Source organism: Lytechinus variegatus, chromosome 1 (genome assembly GCF_018143015.1).
Source record: "Lytechinus variegatus isolate NC3 chromosome 1, Lvar_3.0, whole genome shotgun sequence".
Taxonomy (NCBI): Eukaryota; Metazoa; Echinodermata; class Echinoidea; order Temnopleuroida; family Toxopneustidae; genus Lytechinus; species Lytechinus variegatus.
Window position 1 is genome coordinate 24,067,742 of NC_054740.1, and position 20,868 is coordinate 24,088,609.

Here is a 20,868-nt window from a genome sequence, read left to right on the forward strand (position 1 = left end):
CTATACTATTCTTGTGTTTAAGCCATTTTCTGGTATCGGAGTCTGGCTTTTTTCTAAGTCAACTAACAACGTTCACGTATCCTTTTGATACTTCATCTTGAACTCCGTTCTACTTTAAAACGGAGAGATGAAATCATTCAAATGAAAATAACTTTCAATATTTCATCATGAATTTTGTGATAATAATCCTAGACTTCCCAAGGAGCATTATTACCAAATCTTGACAATAATTCCCGCTTCAGGGATCCGAACTCTCTTTCTTTTCTTTTCTTTTCTTTTCTTTTCAGCCCTTTACAGATAAAATGAAATTACTTTCTGGGCTACACTTCTAAAATAATTGAAGAGATTAACATGATACTTCAGAAGGGATTTTCCCTGATCTTTTGGTTTTCAACGAAAATTATGTCTTTTTTTCAAAAGGCTGTTGCAATGACACAGTTGCATATGTAGGAGGGACCCCAGAGAATGGAAAGTAGGCGTGAAAAGGGACTTTCCCTCGTTGATGTTGAAGAAAAACCATGATGGCATGATGTATTGATGAAGGCGACCTCTGCACCCTTATTTGCAGGACATACAATGTGGTTCACAATTGAAGTGGTATTTCACATACATGTTGTATATGTCACTTATGGTAATGATCTCACAATGACTTTGTTCTCCTTATTTTGTGGGGGAGTGCGATAGGAGCACCGGCGTGATCGCGCTCCTAAAAAATGAAGGTCTGGAGTGAAAAACAATCAAACAATAAAAAAAAATGTTTCAGTTGATGTTACACTCTTGCAACATTAGTTCAGCCTTTATACTCTTGTTCAATCCATTACAATGCACATTGATTCAAACAGATGGACAGCAAGAATACTACCCCCCCCCCACAAAAACCAAAACATAAGATAAGAGAAAGCTTGAGATAATGGTGTTTATTTGAGCAAAAGAGTAAAATTTTAATTTGCTTTCATACATAACAAGAGGAAATGGGGGAGAATTAAAGTATCAAGAAGAAATCATAGCTTGCTCTCTGAATTAGATGAAACATCAGGGGGTTATCCATAAAGAACAAACTCTCCTACACTGAATTATCTATTGTTTAAAATTTTAAAAGCATTGTTTAAACATGTCCCTCTGATAAACTATTGATTAAAAGTTTAAAGAGCTGTTGTTAGAACACAGTCTTACACAACATGCTTAAAATATTGAACAGCGTTCTTACACAGTGGACTGAAAGTGCCCCAAGTATTAAAACCCACTAGGGCTGTCTGCACCATCCCGAGTTTTCAAATTAGCACGCTATTTCTGATCCGACAAATTATCCCGATCTGAACAATCTGAATAATCTCGAGATTATTTGCAATGGAGACACAATTATCGCGCTAGTTCGTAGGATTAATCTCGAGACTGCAATTCCAAGTCAACTTGGAATTATTTGCAAAATAGCACGCTATTTTACGAATTATCACGCTAATTCGTGGGTGCAGACGCACTCGGGATTATTTATTCACGGTGTCAGACCACAATGCATCGATGCCTCGCTCGAGCAGGAATCGCTCTTCTTGCGATGGTGGAGACGTGGTTTCTTGAATCTCAAGATTAATCGCGGAGAGGACCGATTGGGCTTAAATCTCGTGATTGAGCAAACTCGGGATGGTGCAGCACTACCTACTGATTTCTAGAACAAGGTGGATCCTGTTCAAAGGCCTTTGGCAACCAGAGGCTTAAGTCACCAGGGACATGCACAGGCATGATAATCAAAGAATAGCTCAATGATCAAAGCCAGAGATGTGTGTTTCACTCAGAATCAAACACAGCATTTTTTCACCACCAATCCTCATATTGAAAATGTGGTATTAGCTACTTTGAAAGAATTATGGCAATCTTTTCTCATAGCAGGAATCCTATTAACTTGTGTTGAACTGAATTTTGTTACGATCCTTGTTTTTTTTTTTAAGTTCACCATACAAAAAAATCTTTGATTTCAACTTGAGAAATCATTAATATATTTTACCATTTCAAAGGATTGGGATGTGGGATGTAGCGGGGGTGTGGCCCTCAGGCTACCCTTTAGTGAGCATTTATGTTGGGCTGCCGTGGAAGAATGATGATGCAATTTAAAACATAATTCACATTTTATTTCTGTGTAAAGTATTCAGACAATTTTGAAATACTATATTGCTCATGCACTATATTATTTAATACATTCATTGTATCTGCTTTGATATTTATCAATTGTAAACTTGCTGTGTTAAATGTAGGTTTTCGGACTTTTTCTTGAATATTTTAGTAAAACCCAATTGAATTTTAATTCTAATTGAAGAATGCTGCACCTTTCAAGAAATCCTCCAGAAGAGAAGCAGTCAAGCCACTAACCCAAGCTCATGATAGAACTCTTTAAAAGACTAGGCCATCTCAACAAAAGTTGATTTTAATAAAAAGAGAAAAATCCAACAAGCATAACACTGAAAATTTCATCAAAATCAAATGTAAAATAAGAAAGTTATGACATTTTTAAGTTTCACTCAATTTCAGTTTATACATGCGCATCCTGGCTGGTATGAAAATGAGGAGACTATGACGTCATCCACTCACTATTTATTTTGTATTTTATCATATGAAATATTTTAAGTTTCTCCTCATTGTCAAGTGATATAATGATTAATTCCTCCTGAACATGTGGAATTAGTTTTGTTTAATACTATATGGTTTAGTCAAGTAGGTCCTTATTGTCAAATCTATGAAAATTAAATACTGCATAATTCAAACAATAAAAACCAAAAGAAATAGTGAGTAATGGACATCATTGACTGACTCACCTAATTGTGCATATCACTGTTTTGTGAAAAATATAAAAAAGTGAAATTTTGAAATGTCATAACTTTCTTATTTTACATCCGATTTTGATGAAATTTTCAGCACTATGCCAGTTTGATTTTACTCTATTTAAAAGCCAGCAATTTCCTGGGGTGGACTTGACCTTTAAGAGGAAGTCCACCCCATATAGAAGAAGTGTCATGGTGTTGTGGTTCAGTCACTTGACTCTTAAACCAAGGGTTGAAGGTTTGAATCCCACCCAGTACTCATTAATGTACTTTGGCAAGGCACTTTTCCATGTCTGTCGCTCTCCATCCATGTGTTAAATGGGTACTCGGTAGAATGTGAAAGTCAATGTGATTAGATTGGCATGTGTGCATCGATTAACGGTTGCTTGGCCAGGATACTCCCCAGGGAGTGGAGATGGTGCACTTTATGTCCGGAATAGTGATACATGTAATAATTACAATTTAAAGTGCTAATAGAAACCAATGTATAAGGCGCTATACATGTATAAATGTACATTATTAAAAAGTTGCTATGTGTGAACTAGAGAAAATGAAACAAGCATTACAGTCAAAATCTCATTTCAGTGTTTGATGTAATTGTAAAATAAGAAAGTTATGACATATTGAAGTTGTGCTAAAATTTCACAAAGCAGCACATCCTGTCCAGTTTGAAAATGAGGGACTGATGACATCTCCCACTTACAATTTCTTTTTATTTCATTACAATACTGTGCATATCACTTTAATGCCCATAATTGTCTGTGAAAACACCACAGAATTTAAAGATATCACCATTTTCTTATTTTATATCTGATTTCGATGAAATTTTCCAGATTGTTTTTTTTTCTTTTTATTCAAATCAACTTTTTTGTAGGGTGGACTTGCCCTTTAAAGAAACGTAAATCACAATTCATGCGTCCCTCAGGGAGATCGAGATTATCAAATCAAGTTGAAAAAGAGATGCTTGTCACAACATTAGCGTGGCACGTAGGAATGCACACAACCTTGAATTTTGCACTTAAATGAAGATCACTTACTTGTTTGCATGTCAATATCACCATAAAGGAGCTCTCTAGGGTCAATCATGGGGGCATCAGGGCCACCCCCTCCCCCCCCCCGGAGAAAATAATGACAGCCCCAAAACATCCATGAGTATTATAGCCAAAGTACAATCAGAATGAACAGGGAAAGGTAATTCAAAAGGCTAGGGGTTTGGGATAATCATTCTCAATTCTATTTTCCAAGAAACTGCATGTATGCAGGTACGCAAGAATTTTTTTTTCCAGGGGCATATTTGATAAAGGACTTGACATACATGTATGTTGTTACTTCGCAATATGGCAACTACTTTGGTGACATGGCTCAGGAGCCAATCATTATGACAATGCATGATTCCACAAGAGTTGTCATAATGGTAAAATCGTGAAAAAATAACTATTTTTTAAATACCCCCTATGTGCCAAGAAACAGAAAATCGGGCAGGCTGTATCACTTCTTGAAGGAGGATTCTTTCCAAACTGAATTTTCAATTGAAAACATACAATAGGCATATATACAGGGGCTTGTATGCAATTAGCAGGTTTTTTTAAACAAATTGGGGGCAATGCCCTTGTCCTCTGTTCCTTCAACAACCCCCCCCCCCCCTCATTACCTTCCTTTTCTCCCCCTCCCCCTCTTCCCTCAAATGCAATCTTCAGGGTTATGTCTAGTGATATCCAAGAATACACAAATTAAAAAGTACAAGGACACCACCCAAATTTTTCACTAACAATCCATAACCTGCAAGTATCCTTAATACTATCAGTTTAGTGTTTAGCCTCTGAAAGCAAATTTAATTTCTGGTGGGTGTTTCACAAAGACTTAAATATGACTTAAATCCCACTTAAATGCTGACGCCCGTCATGTATCTGAAATGCAACGCAAAATCTAATTGATCAACATGCAGTAGTGCTTGTTCTCTTTGCATGATCTGACCAATGCGGTAATGCCTTTTATACCCCAAACATCTAGGCATTTAAGTGTGACTCTAAGTTGTACTATTATTATTATTATTATTTGGCATCACCTGTGCCTGGGAGGTGAAAAGCAAACTGAATCACTGTGACCCGCAGGTCTCTCCTCCCGATATAACTGATTGGGGGAATGCAGGTGGACCACTACACCGGGGTTTCCCCTACTCTTATACGAATAGTGCAATGGGTTCTTAACGTGCAAAGGTGGTGACTCTCCTCTACACGGGGCCTCCATTTAACGTCCTATCCGAGGGACGGAGTGTTTTCCATTGTAACATAGCCTGCATCTATGATACATGGGAGAGACGTTTACACACAACGCACTGGCTTCAGTCATCCGCCCGGGGTGGACTCGAACCCACGATCTTTGGTTCGACGGGCAGACGCGTTACCGACTGAGCCAACACCGCTCTCTACTTAAATCTTTGTGAAACATCCACCTGATCTACATGTACTATTCCAGGCACTTTCTCACCTTGTGTCTGAAAGCTGTTACAGAATTAAAAATTATATGATATCTGACAAAAGTCTTTTTTCTGGAAAAATTAAAGAACAGAGTAATGAACAAATAAAGATAAGAAAAATTACTGACAAAATTCTCTTGGCCTTTGTACTCATCCTCCTCAACAACCCACATGTGATATTACCCAAGGATCATCTGTAGGCCTGCGGAGTGTGAATATACATGTAATTTGATGCAAAAATAAAGAAATGGGGGCAAATTGAACAAGAACTTGACCTTTTGACTCCCAGATGACATTTGACCCCATCATTTTTAACAGCACACATGTGGTATTTTCCAAGAATCATTTGTACCAAGTGTGAACATAACTGATGCAGAAATAAACAAATAAGAATGGGTTGCACAAAAATATTTAAAAAAGGATGGACATGACCTCATGAAATTCAATCTTTTGACCCCTTGATGACCTTTGATGGTCAAAGGTCATCAAGGGGTCAAAAGATTGAATTTCATGAGGTCATGTCCATCCTTTTTTAAATATTTTTGTTGACCCCATCATTCTCATTAGGTCACATGGTGTATTACCCAAGGATCATATACCAAGTATGAACAACATTGCTGCAGAAAAAAAGAAATGTGATCAAGGTTGAACAAAAACTTTTTTTAAAAGGATGAACATGACCTCATATCATTTGACCTTTTAACCCTTTAACAGGGGCCCGTTGCAGAAAGAGTTGCAATCAAACGCAACTCTAAAAATCATGCGCAACTTGATTTTCAACCAATCAACAGCGCGCATTTTTGACTTGCGATTGATTTTTTGATTTGCGTTTAAACGCAACTCTTTCTGCAACGGGCCCAAGTTGACCTTTGACCCCATCATTTTCAAGGGGTCATATGGGGTTTTACCCAATGGTCATCTGTACTTTAATAGTATGAATATAATTGCTGAACAAATAAAGAAATGAGAGCAAGTTGAACAAAAACTTATACATTTTGGTGAGTTTTTGTGAGTTTTGAAAATATATGAATAAATAGCAGATTCAATGAGTTTCAAAATTCTATGTTTAAATTTTGTATCACCACCTCGAGCTATCATATAAAGCAAACAAAACTGAAATTGATCAACAAATGAAGAAGAAAAAACATTTTTTGTGATTTATGAATAAATTTGCATAAATTAGAATAACTAATTTTCCAGACATAATTTTCAAAATTTTGTGTACAAGTTTGGTGAACCTCATGCAGCTCTACCAGATGGAAGAAAAAAAATCAAAATCTGTCAACAAATTAAGAAAAAGAGGAATTTTCTGTGATTTATGAATACATTTTGCATAAATTAGCATAAATAATTTTCTACTGAAAATTTTCAAAATTCTGTGTAGAAGTTTGGTGGGCCTCATGAAGTTCTACCGGATGGAAGAAAAAATATCAAAATCTGTCAACAAATAAAGAAGAGGCATTTTCTGTGATTTCTGAAAAAATTTCGCATAAATTAACATAAGTAATTTTCTACTGAAAATTTCAAAAATCTGTGTCGAAGTTTGGTGAACCTCATAAAGTTCTACAAGATGGAAGAAGAAAAAAAGTAAAAATCAGTCAACAATTAAAGAAGAAAAAGCATTTCATGTGAAATTTCAAAAATATGAATAAATTCATTTCCAATAAATTAGCATAAAAATTGTTCTAGTCAAAATTTCAAAATTCTGCGTACAAGATTGGTGAACCTCATGAAGCTCTACCAGATGGAAGAAAAAAAATCAAAATCGGTCAACAAAGAAAGAAGAAACATTTATGTGAAATTTTAAAAATATGCATAAATTAATTTCACATAAATTAGCATAAAAATTGTTCTGGTCAAAATTTCAAAATTCTGTGTAGAAGTTTGGTGAACCTCATGAAGCTCTACCAGATGGAAGCAAAAAAATCAAAATCGGTCAACAAATAAAGAAAAAGTAGCATTTTTTGTGAATTTTGAAAAATGCGCATAAATTAATAGCATATTTAATGAATTTAAAAATTCTGAGTAGAAGTTTTGAATGCCCCACCTAGTGCTATCATATAATGGCGAAGAAGTAGCATTTTGAAATTGTGGACGGACGCCAAGCCACGACATAAGCTCATCTTGCCCTTCGGGCCGGATGAGCTAAAAATCTAAGTAAAGCTGTCATAAATCATGGCCACCGCAAATAACTAAAACATGGTGGAATCAAAAAAAGAAATTGTTTTTAAAAAAGCATGAAATTCACAGCTTTAATAATCCAAGATCACATGCATATAAAAGTTTTTGTGCCTTAAGAACAAAAGGATCTTGTTTATAGTTCCCATTCAATCCAATTCCGAATTTGTAGAGCACTAAAATACTACATGTAGTTGCCTTCACAATTGAAGACAACTTTACTGAAAAAAATCACTACTGTATTTCTATTATTCTAACTAGGAAAGACTGTAAAGCTCTCTGAATTGGGCCAGTAATGAATGTCTGCAGTTCTTCTATGTTATTATGCTGCATGCATTCTCATATTATGCATGCACATTTTTTTTCCTTGAATTTTTTGTTCACGAATAAGAGAACAGCCTTGTCCTTCGAATGAGTCTTCATCAGCCTGAATTTATAGCTTAAACCGCTTCAGGCTAAAGCCAAAATAGGTCCTTGTTTCCACCAATAGCTTCACCAATAGCTTTATGAAACAGGCCTCAGGCCCTCTTGAGAAAATCACGGGGGAAATTTTGAAAGGGGATCCAAATGCATTAGAGAAAGATTAGATAATAAGACAGGTTTTAAAGAACAAAGCAACATCTTAATCAGTCCAATCATGAGAGAAATGGTGGCTCGTGAATGATAATGATAATTTACCCAGGGTAGCCACTTCAGTTCCGAAAACTGGTCTCCAAGCGGGCCCTGCTATCATTATTACCAAGGCATAGCTCTGCTACTTTAATATGTACTTGAGCATTCAAAGAATTCTTACCGGGTACCCATTCACCTCACCTTCATCATGAAATATTCCCCATCTACTACTTGAAATTTTAAGCTGATGAGGATAGGCTTCCATGAGTGGGTAGCACAACTTTGGTGGGCAAACATAAGAGGGTCCCCACGGAAGTTGAAATACAATCAGGGCAGCCATAATTAGAAGTGCATTCGTAGATCTGAAGAAAGTTAAATGATTGCGAATTTCAAAATCATCATTCTGCGGTGTGATTGCGGGTGGATTGAAGATGCCCCAAATCAGAAGAGACAGTTATCGATACATTTTCAGAACATACTTATCAATTTCATACAGGCATTGTTTTAGTATTTTTTTTTTCTCTATGTGAGCAGCCATTCCAAAACCAGCAATACATGTAGTACATGTATGTCACCTGGCAAGACTCTATGTACATAGTAAAAAATAGTAATTGTGTAGTCTTAAAAAAAATGGAATTGGCCTATCTGAAAGAGTAATTCTTTTGCTTACATGTAGTGTCAAAATTTGAATCAGTTATTGTTAAAAAATGAAAATGAAGAGTTTTGTAGACACAAGTGTTTTTAGGGACTGCTTGGAAGTATCATTGAGATTGCACATGGTGCAAATCTTTACACTTGAGTGAACCTGAGTCCTTATTCTATGAAGCTCTTGCCGAGTTTCTTCTCAAAAGTACTCATGTGGGTTATCGTTGATCAATTTTAACAAGTTACATATCATTTCAAAGCTTGGGATTTGCTTTTCCAAACACAATAAAAATGACAAAATTCATTCTGAGCGACTTATTGCTTTGGGGTGGCTGGTCACAAATAGTGCCATTAAAAGTGTGCCTAGAATACATGTAGCTGTGGCTTGTGTTTAAGTTTGGATTTAGTGATTGTGATTCTAGAATGAAAAACTGATTATTAAAACAGACCCCAAAAGGAGTATTCTTGATTATTTACCTTTCTTGCCAATGGAATGGAGAGTTCTGTACACATGCTATTGAGACTTTTCAAAATCCGTTTCTCCCAGGTAGACTGTAGGAAAGACAAAATGGAGAAAATAATAACCAATACTACTAATGATGAAACTACTACTAATACTACTTACTGCTTCTAATGATAATAATAATAATAATGCTATACATGTACCAATAATAATAAAAAGAAGGACGAGGAGAAGCAGGAGGAGAAGGGAAAGAAGAGGAGGAGGACGAAGAAGAGGAAGGAGGGGGAAGAGGAAGAAGAAGAAGAAGAAAGAGGAGGAGAAGGAGAAGGAGGAGAAGAAGAAGATGAAGAAGGAGGAGGAGAACAAGAAGGAGAAAGTTAAGAAGGAGAAAAAGGAGAAAGAGAAGAAGAAGGAGAAGGAGAAGAAGATATAGAATTAGGAGGGAGAAAAAGAAGAATGAGAAAGAAAAGGAGGAGAAAAAGAAGAAGAAGAAGATGATGATCATGTTGAGTGATAGAAGTCCTCAGCACTTTCAAAAAGACTTGCATACATGTATATCTCCATTGCTTATTGGGATTTGAACCCACAACCCTCTCTTTGGAAGTCAGAAAACTAATCTACTGGGCCACAATAGTCAGACCAATGACAATTTAAGCCTTTCAAACAATACAATGTAACTTCAAAGGACAAATATACAGAGAGAGAAAGATGAGAGACAAGAGACAAAAGCATATAAGTTTGAAAAGAGAAAATATAGTACGGTACAGTTTGTAGTTGCACGTGGCTAGAATTCTATTTGCCTCGTGCACCAAAAAACTAAAAACCATGTTGAATAATAAATGGTGTAACCCTACACCTCACCCAAACTCATCCTACCTTTTAACCTGAAAAACCAACAAAGGTTAAAATTTTCAATCACACTGTACTAGCTTTGCTCCAATATCATCACTTTGAATAAATTGCTGATGTGGGAATGCCTAACAAATTGAACTTTGCCTGGGAGACTAGGAGGAAAACTCGAACTATTGAATACTTTTGATCAGTTAACTATCAATAGACAGCCGAATACTCCTTTTATCAAATGTTTACCAAATGTGTAAACGTATTTGAGACATTTGATTATCACAAGTACATGGCCATAATATCTGAAAACAAACTGCAAGATAACAAATGAAATTTATGCTAAAATTTAATGATTTTAATTTCAATCATTTATTTTCTTTTCGAGATAAGACAATGCGGCCTTGTCAGTGGCTTTGCATCATTGATGTTGATGGGACATATCGAGTTTAAAGCTCGCTCATTATGTGAGACCACTGGAAGGTCAATATATAATTAGGGAACATTTTATGATTGATAATCCAGGTATCTCGATCGTTTGAACTTTTCAATTTCTTTTACCCTGGCGAACACTCAAATGGCAAAGAAGGATACTCGTCCTAAGCCTACAGTACATGTATATCTAGGCATTAATCTGTAGAAGAAAAAAAATGGTACGTAGAGATGAAGATACAAAATCAAATGGTCCATTTTCCTCAGTCGATTACACATTTACCTCACCTCACCTGGGTTGAGAACAGGGGCCTGTTGTAGAAAGAGTTGTGTTTAAACGCAAACCAAAAAATCAATCGCAAGTCCCAAAGACGCGCTGCTGATTTGTTGAAAATCAAGTTGCGCATGATTTTTAGAGTTGCGCATGATTTTTAGAGTTGCGAATGATTTTTAGAGTTATGATTGATTGCAACTCTTTCTGCAACGGGCCCCAGGACAATGTTGGCAAATTTCTTGCTGAAGGAAAGAAGCCATGGTTGGGGCTCAAACCCATGACCCTATGATTGAATGACAAGAGTTGAAACCACTAGACCATGACGCAGTCATTTAGTTTTCTATTATCTATTACGCAGGGCTATTTTTTCAAAATCTACAGGTACTGTCTAAAATCTGCAACGTTTGATAAGCTTTAAACATTGCAGCCAATGGGAAGTTTGGGGGCTCGTTTGAGCATTTCGGGGGCAAAATCACCCCAAATAATTTTGTTCCTTGCTGTGAGGTGTCCATGTATGTAGATTGTGTTTGACTACTCTAAAACCAAGCTGTACAGACTGTTGGGTACCCATCTAACTATTACAGAATTTCCACTGAAATTGCCTCATAGCACTTTGCTTTTGCCTGTCGCTTCCAGAGCGTGGCAAATGGTGTTCGGTTTCCATCGACACATAATTGAGCATAATTTGAATTCATTAGCACCTGAGAACCAAGAGGGCTCTGGGCAAACTTGTAAAGGGTACCTGCAAGGCTGCAAAGTCAGGGGAGGAAGGGTTGTTGTGGTTTTGACCACTTGGCAGAAAATTTGCTGATTCTACGATTCTCATTAGCCCACTTTTGTGTATATGTTGAATGTTCATTGTCCTACATGAGATCACGTTACTATTCATAGCCAACTGACTCAGACCTAACGTCTTACAGACAAGTGTTTTAACCTCTCTATTAGGCATCCTATTTTTTAAGCTAATGTCTTAAATAAATTTTTTAGAAGCCCCTATAGCTGGTGCCATACATGTAGACATTACTGTAAAGATTTCTTCATGTGCTTATTTGGGAATGTACTTTACAAAGCCACTTTACAAAGACAATATCAATCTATTACCGTGTTTACATGTAATCGGCTTTTGCACCGGCTTATTCATAGCGTGTAAATGCGACTAACTTGCATCGGCTCTTGGTTCAGAATCGGCAATTTTGCATCACCAAAGTACATGTAGTAGGTTCAGAACCGCGAGCCGGTGCAGAATCAACTTTTTTACTACGTGTAAACAGAACGCCGATTCTGCATCGGCAATTAGTGTGCATTTCATTTACTTTACCATTGTGACGTAATTGTAAGCCGCGGATCCAGTGCTGTCTTTATTATGATGTATATTGTTGGTGTGCGTACCATTTCAGGTTTTTGACATGCGAGCCAATTCTGCACCACGAGCTGTAACAGCGTGTAAAAGCGGTGCAAGATAATCCAAAAGCCGATTCTCCATCAGCCTTTGGTTCAGAACCAAAAGCCGATCACATGTAAACATGGTAAATATCAATCAATCTAAGTACGGTGGGTTGCCCAATCAGTATTGGTTCCATACCTGTGCTCTTCGAATGTACGCCAAAGATTCCTTCATTTGTTCTTGGGGTGTGTCCGGGTGGGGCATGGGTCTGTAGTGTCGAAGGTGTCTGTAAACTGCATTGTGAAGTTTCTGTTCCCATCCTATAAAAAATAAGAAAAAAAATGAAAAGTATAGAAAAGAAATCAATGATTTTGCCATACTGAGGTGCCGTGGCTGAGTGCTTTTTTAAAGGCACCTGAGACACATGAAAGTCCAGGGTTCAATGCCCAACATCAACACTTATGCCTGTGAGCAAGGCAATCAATAGTACTCTTTTATCTCCATTCATTTATAGAAATGGGAACGGAACTCTTAGTGCTTTAATTTTAAAACAATTTTTCAGAGGGACAAAGCTATGTACAGCTACATGTATCTGACAAAAGTGAAACATTTCTCAAATATCTTAGAGCATGAGCGGTTCATCACGGACGGACATTTGATAGATTTTGAAAGTTTTGAAGGCTTGTAACAAATTAGGAATAAGATGAACAAGGTTCCTTTGTGTTTTATAGTGAAGGGTAGGACAATATGCTGAATGAAGAAAAAAGTTTGTTGCCATGGTTACCTACAAACATGTGCCATATCACGGACGGACATGATAGAAATGTGGTTTTTAGAATTTTTGTACATTTTTATTGTTTCTATCTAAACAGCTTTACATGGACCAATAATTGTTAATGCAACTAACACTAGGGCATGTTAGCTTCTATGTTCAGCATATTGAATTCTTAACCAATATCAAACTTCTGAGAGAATTGCAAATATTTTCCATCACGGACGGACATCACGGACGGACACAATTAAAATACAATGGAAGTACTCTGTAAGAAGTTCTTAATACTTTTTTGGGTAAACAAATGCTATTGTATTGATGATTTGTACATATTTTAATAAAATTAAACAGTATTCGTTACACAATCAAGTTGCTACAACTTCAATCAAGTTGCTGCAACTTGATTTAAGATGTAGCAACTTGATTTAAGATGTAGCAACTTGATTTCTATGCTAGACGCACAGTATAATCTAGACATACGATTGCTCTATAAAACACAGTTCTTGTCAAAATCGAATGTAAAGAATATTGTCTTTTTAAATTGTAGAATACTAGTAGGTTCAAAATCAACAGCTAGTTCATTAATGATCATGTTGATACAAGTATTTTTATGATCATGATGATTTTTAGGCATTAATTTTCCAAGAGCAAAGATGTTTTTTTTAAGGTCCAAAAACTAAATCTAAAAGATCAACAGGTCGCTGATCCTTATGCTTGTTTGTTGGATCAACACTTGTCAGGGGCTCTCTTTAAATCCATCTTTTGCACATATCAAAGCGGAGACACCCCATAACATCAACAGCCCTCATGTATTTAGGCCCTGACCGAATCCAAAATTGAAATTGATATTCCAATCCAAAGCTTATTAAAACTTCTAAACACTGCAGTGCAAGCTTTATGCATTTTCACAGTTTACCAGATAAGCGATTTGCTTAAAATTAGCTCCAAAATGGACTTCGAAAAAAGGTATTCATGTAATTTTCACAAATCTCAAGACTGTGATGTCATGTTCTGTTAGAAGCATTGTGAATCCATAGGTTTGTACATGGAAAAATTGATTTTTCTGCTTATCAGATTATGCATTGCATTCTACTTCTTCTCCATCACTTTCTGCAAGCTTGAATTGATGAAATCTACAGCTTTGGACTTGTTCTTGCCATACTTTGTTTCCCGCTTTTTTGGCATATACATGTACATGTAGCTTTTCAACTCTATCTGCATTCCAAAGTTTAACAATTTTTCCTGACAACAATATAGCCCCAATAACGGCCAAACAAAGATATCACAAAAAATTGTGAAGAGTTGTAGGTTTATTCCATTTGAGTTCTGAATAATGCTATCTCAGAGCCATTTTTCACTGCATATATGAATCTTTCTTTATTTCACTCGTCCGTCTGTGATGAAATTAATGTCCGTCCGTGATCATTTTTGATTGATTTATTATATGCATAAAATGTATGGATTTTAGCTATGTTCAAATAAAATGATGTACAGTGTCCAGTGAAACACTTCTACACACTTTTATTTCTGTTTCTATTCTGATAAAGAATAAAAAGGTGAATCCATAGACATTATCCTAATAAAAATTATCACGGACGGACATTAATTTCATCACGGACGGACGGAAATGTTAACATCTACAAGGAAAGTTTACTTCCCATATTTTTTCCTACTAATTTATGTTTGATGATAGATTAATGTTCAGAGTGCAAGACCATTAAAAAAAATTGGAGTAACTTTGAAAACAATAAAACTAGAGTGAAATGAATTTGAGTGAATTACCTTTGTCCGTCCGTGATGAAATTAATGTCCGTCCGTGATCATTTTTTATTGAGTTTATGATATGTTTGATAAAATGTATGGATTTCAGCTATGGTCAAATAAAATGATGTACAGTGTTTAGAGAGATACTTCTAAACCTTTTTATTTTTGATTTCTATTCTGATAAAGAATAAAATAACTTTTCATCTTTTTTTCCATCATGGACGGAAATTTCAAAATGGAAATGTTAACACCTACCAAAAAAAATTACTTCCCAATATTTTTTTTCTACTATATTATGTCTGATAATAGAGTAATGTTCAGAGTGCAAGAACATCCAAACCAAATTAGAGTAACTTTTAAAAACAATAAAACTAGAGTGAATTTAATTTGAGTAGAAATGTCCGTCCGTGATGAGAGGTAGCAGCACCCCCATTAATAAAATGGACTATTCCGGTACTTTCGGAATCATCAATCTTCATGAAACTTAGTTTTTAGAAACCTGAGATATCAAAGATTATTTTAAAAGCAAATTTGATAAAAGTACCTTAAAAAAAAATTCACCTCAATGCGAACCTTTGGCTTAACCGATCATGCTCCTTACAGATAATGGAACAATTACCAAAAGGGAGCTTTAAGATTGAATTATGTCATGAATTCATTGAAAACTGATATCATGGTACAATGTACTATATACTGCTATCAATGGCCCAAATTCACAAAGGTAGTTTTTAAAACCATGGTTGAACCCATGGTTTATGCAGATTTCCTGTATAAAGTAGTACTTAACCATGGCAACCTGCGTCAATTTGGGGCACTGTGACAAAAGCGTGCATCAGCATTGGACATATTTTAATATACACAGTAAATATAAGCATAATTTATACAGGAAATCTGTATAAAATATGGGATCAACCGATGGTTTTTATAAAAAGCACCTTTGTGAATTTGGGCCAAAGAGTTCATTTACATACTGATTCCAATAAAAAAATATAGACATTACCGATCCTTTAGACTTCAATATTAAACTTCAGATCAAGTTTCTACTCAGATTTTACATGGAGGTACATTAAGTATACCTAACTTGAATATCTTGAGGTTAAATAAATCTATTCAACATCTAGGCTAAATTCAACCTAGCTGTAGAAGAAATTTACTTTTAAATGTGCTTTGTAAAATGTGGTCTGGGTAACTGATTTGACATTTTTTAGAGGGAGGGGGCATTTTTTTTTACTTAAAAGAAGAAGTAGTGGAGACCGGGGTTAGTTGGAACGCGGGGTACGTTGAAACATTGTAATTTTCTTTAAAGCCTGTAAAATAAATTTATGCAATACTGCCCTCAATTTACTGCAATAATAATACAACAGTGTTGAATTATTATTGCAGTAAATTGAGGGCAGTATTGCATATATTTCTTTTACAGGCATAAAAAAATTACAATGTTTCAACTTACCCCGCGTTCCAACTAACCCCGGTCTCCCCTACTTTACCTGTAGGACTGCATACATATATATATATATATATATATACATATATATATATAGGCCTATATATTTTTTTATTGTAATTGTATTTTCTATTCAACTTCATGCAATTCACATGCTATCCACAAACTATTATCATTCATGCCTATAAAGAACATCAACTGCTAATAATATATGCTATCTGAGTAAAAAAATTCATGGAATGAAAATCCCTTGTTTTATCCCTCTTGAATTATCCCTGTCAGAGCTGTACATGTACATGTAGGCATTGAGAGTTCTTCAAAAGATAGGATGCACTACTTCTTTGAAGTTTACAAAGAAGAAATTTTGCTTTTCTTGAATGAGAAATAAAAAAAATGGATTCAAATATCATAAAATTTTCAAAGTATATGATCAGGATTACTAATAATAAAGGTATTATCAAGAACACAAGATGAAAATGTTTTTTTCTTTCTATTGTTTGATGCCATTGTAAGGAATTATCAATCGTACATCTTCATGAGATATCTGAATAAAACATGAGTTTCTTTGAACGTATATGTACATGTAGAAGCTCGTTCATTACTTCTGCTAAAATCCCCTTATCATTTCATTTTCTGTTCACTTTTTATTTTATTCTACATTTTAGCTGGTGAAAAAAAATTATGAGCTGGGCAATTCCACAGGTTGGTGGACATGAGCTTAAAAATTCAAATTCAATATTTTCTTGAATTTTTTAATACTTAAAGTCCTTTATGCATGATAGTTTCAGGAACAAGAAATAAAAAGTTTATTTTCATATGTATACTTTGGAAAAAAATGGTCAAAAGTTGTGTCTTCCATTCTGTACCAAAATACAAGAAAAATAGTGAAAAATGAAATATATATGCCTTATTACCATTTTGTTATTGCAACAACATACCACTTTATATATTTCTGAAGTTTAGAAGGGTCAAATTACCTAAAATACACAACAGCTTTTCAAGTAAATTTGTAGTACTCATTCAAAAATGAATATTGCAACCTGCTCAGGTGATGTAACGTGAGTAACCAAAAAAACTGACTTTGTTTTCTCAGAGAAAAATTCTTCACAGTTAATTGGTGGGATTTTAAATTCTCTTCCTTCAAACAATCTTTGACACAGTGATGACTATCAAAATCATTAAAAAGTATAATTTCTTATAAAGACGATGAAGAAAAACTGTAACGTGAGTAACTTTGTAACGTGAGTAACCATCATGTAATGAGTAACCAGAAAAAATTATGCAGTTAAGTAACATTTTCTGTGGGATGTCAAGTTTTCAGTCTCATGGTGAGTTGTGAAGTTATTTTTGATTAATTAAAAGCAAAATGAGGGTGCACCTCTTTGATGTGACTCTTTGTACATCAAAATATCAGTGGTCATACAATCACACAAAAAATTGAATATTTATAAGTAGAAGTATTCACAATGCGAGAGTGCATTAGTAAGACTTGGTTTTGATTAACCAAACTTTAAAGAGTGTTCGAAAAACACATTGAATGTCCTTACCTGTAACCCTATCTAGGCTGGGGTATTTTGGGAGTTAATATGGCCCGGGGGGTGGGGGTGGGGCCTCCCAGGCCCCCCTTGAGATCTTGGCCATTGGCCGCACGATCACGCCGAAAATTTGCACGCAGGTTGTCTTGGACATAATCTACAATACAATACAGTAATTTATTTCATGCAAATTGGTATTAAGCGATTATGCTAATTTATGCATAATTAGTAAGCAAAATCATACTTTTCCCTCTTACTCCCTAATAAAGCTCCAATTGTTCCAATTTTTGGTATAAAATCTCTTTTTGATGTTCCTAGCAATGAATTTTACACACATTATTGAATTTTTAATGACATTTGTGTTGTTAACCATACATGGACAAAATAAGTAAACCGTAACGTGAGTAACCATATTATCTGCACCCCAAGTAAAAACCATGTGTTCTTTATTTTTTTAATTATGTACAAAGTTTGTCTCCCTAATATACTTCTTTGAAATGGATATAATCAACTTTCATAAAAGCCTTGTATGAGGAGACTTTTCACTTATAAATGTCGACTTTTCATTTCATGCATGTCCAAATCATGTAACGTGAGTAACCGACACTTTCCAAAGATTTGCCAGGAGCATAATAAAATTTCCCAAGTTTTGTTTTTATACAAAGGATATAGTCAGACTGTGTACTTTGTTGTGATAAGGGGATGTTTACTTCCTATCAATAATAATGGAGTTACAGCTCCAAGTATGAGTCAAGGTGACTCCAAATGTAACGTCAGTAACCGTGGAATAGCCCAGCTTGTCTTCATTAATTTGGCACCATTTTTACATTACCAGGCCATTGGAAACTGAGCCTACATGTATTGTTTTCCAGCATCTGTGAACAATGCATGTTCTGTCTCACTTTATGAAAAAATTACAAAATTTCAATTTGTTCGCACTTTCCCTTTTAATAGATGTATTGTATGCAGATTTTTCTTCATTATGGAATGGTTTTGATTTTTAATGTAACTTCAACACACAATCATATTCATCTTGTTTCTTTTACAATAGTTTTCATTTGAATTGTATCAATGTATGTTTAAAAGTCAAGCAATATTATTTCTTTTTTTCGAAGGAAATGTAAGTTTAGGGAAATAATTGGCATATGTCACAAAATAAAAAATACTTTTTTATCTCTTAATATTCTTTGGAATTTTAAAACTTATTTTCCTGCTTGAAAAAATCTTGATTTCAGGATGAACTTATCCTTTAACAGATTAAAAAAACATCTCCAGGGTGAGCATGAAAATAATTTTCCAATCATTTACAAGTTAGATTTCAGTCATGAAGACAACAAAAGTTGAAAGGTGTTTGTTTCACCTGTCCGCCTAAAGAATTAGGACATGTACAGTATCTATAACAGTACTTGACTATTAACACAAAATTGAATTACACTAAGTAATTGCATTTCAAATTTCTAAAGAGTGTGTTTTACAAAATAGAATGGGAACTTACATCTAAATGCTCTGTTACAATATTCCAAATCGCTCAAAGCAAATTCAAGGAATTTGTTCCATGTCAAAAGTTCAACCTTAATAATGTGTTCCTTTTTTAATGAAAGAAAGAGAACATCTTGTGTCTACAGGCCCAGGGACATACATGTACATGTACATGTACATGTAGCTTAAGATTTTGAACCTAAAAACTATTATCATTTATTATTGGAGAGTCAAAAGTATTTATGTTTGATTAAATTGGGATATAAGCACAAGTTTGTAAAAAAATAATTAATGATTTGAGAAGACTCTACACTTTCCTAAGTTTAACACAAATAGCAAACACAAAGTTTTTTTAGCAGAGTACTCTATATGGTGTTATCATTCAAAGCATTCTCAGGGCCAAGCTGCATAAAAGTTACCATTATGGTAACTTTGCCATTCATGAACATCAGTAATCCTCGATTTTGATTCGCTGTTGATCAGCGAAGTCAAGGGTAGTCGCCATCAGATGGCAGAGTTAATAAAAAATGTATGCATAACGCCTTCAATTAGGAGTGGACTATAAAGGGATTAATTTTTTTAGTTTGCTTTTTTTATACACATGCTTTGTGCAGACAGTACCACAATAATCATATGGATATCAAAGTAAAAAAAAAAGAAAAAAAAAACACTGATATTTTTACTTTATTTAGTTGGACAATGCAAGATTATGTTGTGCCAATTATCCTCTACCTACAGGTATCACTAATGAAATATAAATGCTGCAGTAAAATTCACCTACGGGTCAAATACAGCAGTTTTATGGATTTCTGTTCAAACCACATACATGTACCGAAACCTGGTACAAAAACTATAAAAACACCAGTTTTCGACTGGCCGTACAGTCATCGTAGGCGAAATGTGACTACATGTACGCCATAACCTTTGCAATAAAATATACATCATCCCACATGGAAAAATCGCCTTGTAATCAGAGGGTCGTGTGTTCGAATCCCACCATGGCCTAGCGCCCTTTGGCAAGGCGTCAATCCACACTTTGCCACTCTCACCCAGGTGCTAATTGGGTACCGGTAGGAAACAATCGTCATTGTGGTTGGTTTAGCAAGTTTGCGCCTAACAGGCTGCTTGGAATGCTATGAATCCAGTGACCGGGTAATAATTGTGAAGCGCTTTGAACAGTCGTAGATTGATAAAGCACTATATACATGTAAATGTCAATTATTATTATTATTAAAATCTGATGAAAAAAATTTCATCCTTGTTTGTGTTGCGGAATTACATGAAAGCTCTTTACTTACGGGAGCAGATTAGCACCCATACACGCAAAGACAAGTAATCCGAATGCATATTTCATGAAATTAATTACCATTTCTTTCTGCTTGCCATCCATGATGATAGCAGTTTAAGCACTGTGGCCTTTTCATATTACCAGAGCCCTTGTGGTAGCAAACTACAAAAGCATATTTCTTTATGAAAATGCTTGACTAGATGTAAGCCAAGTAGGGATCAGGTCTTTGTTTATTTTAGCAGTCCTCAGGAAAATCCAGATAAGCACACGCCTCTCGCTGGCTCATGCTCTAGCTCCGCATCTCAGCTTATTTGCAATTTTGGAAAATGCATCTTTTTTTTCTCTCTCGGAATGTAATATAAGGAGAGCATTGTTTTTTTCTGAAACTCCTTTCTCTATGACCTCAATATCCGATCGGAATCATTTCGCAATGCAGTGTTGAAGTTGTTTCTTTTTTCTTTTATTCCTGTTG

General features: G+C 35.2%; 1 protein-coding gene across 1 annotated transcript in view; it reads right to left on the bottom strand.

Annotated features, from left to right (window-relative positions):
* The window catches only part of LOC121409666 (TBC1 domain family member 19-like), a 54,081-nt gene that overhangs the window by 25,371 nt on the left and 7,842 nt on the right, over nt 1–20,868 (bottom strand). The window contains exons 4-5 of the mRNA XM_041601578.1: nt 12,313–12,434; nt 9,199–9,273 (exon numbers count right to left, since the gene is read on the bottom strand). Coding sequence (XP_041457512.1) covers nt 9,199–9,273; nt 12,313–12,434 — 197 coding nt within the window. The remainder of the gene's footprint in view (nt 1–9,198; nt 9,274–12,312; nt 12,435–20,868) is intronic.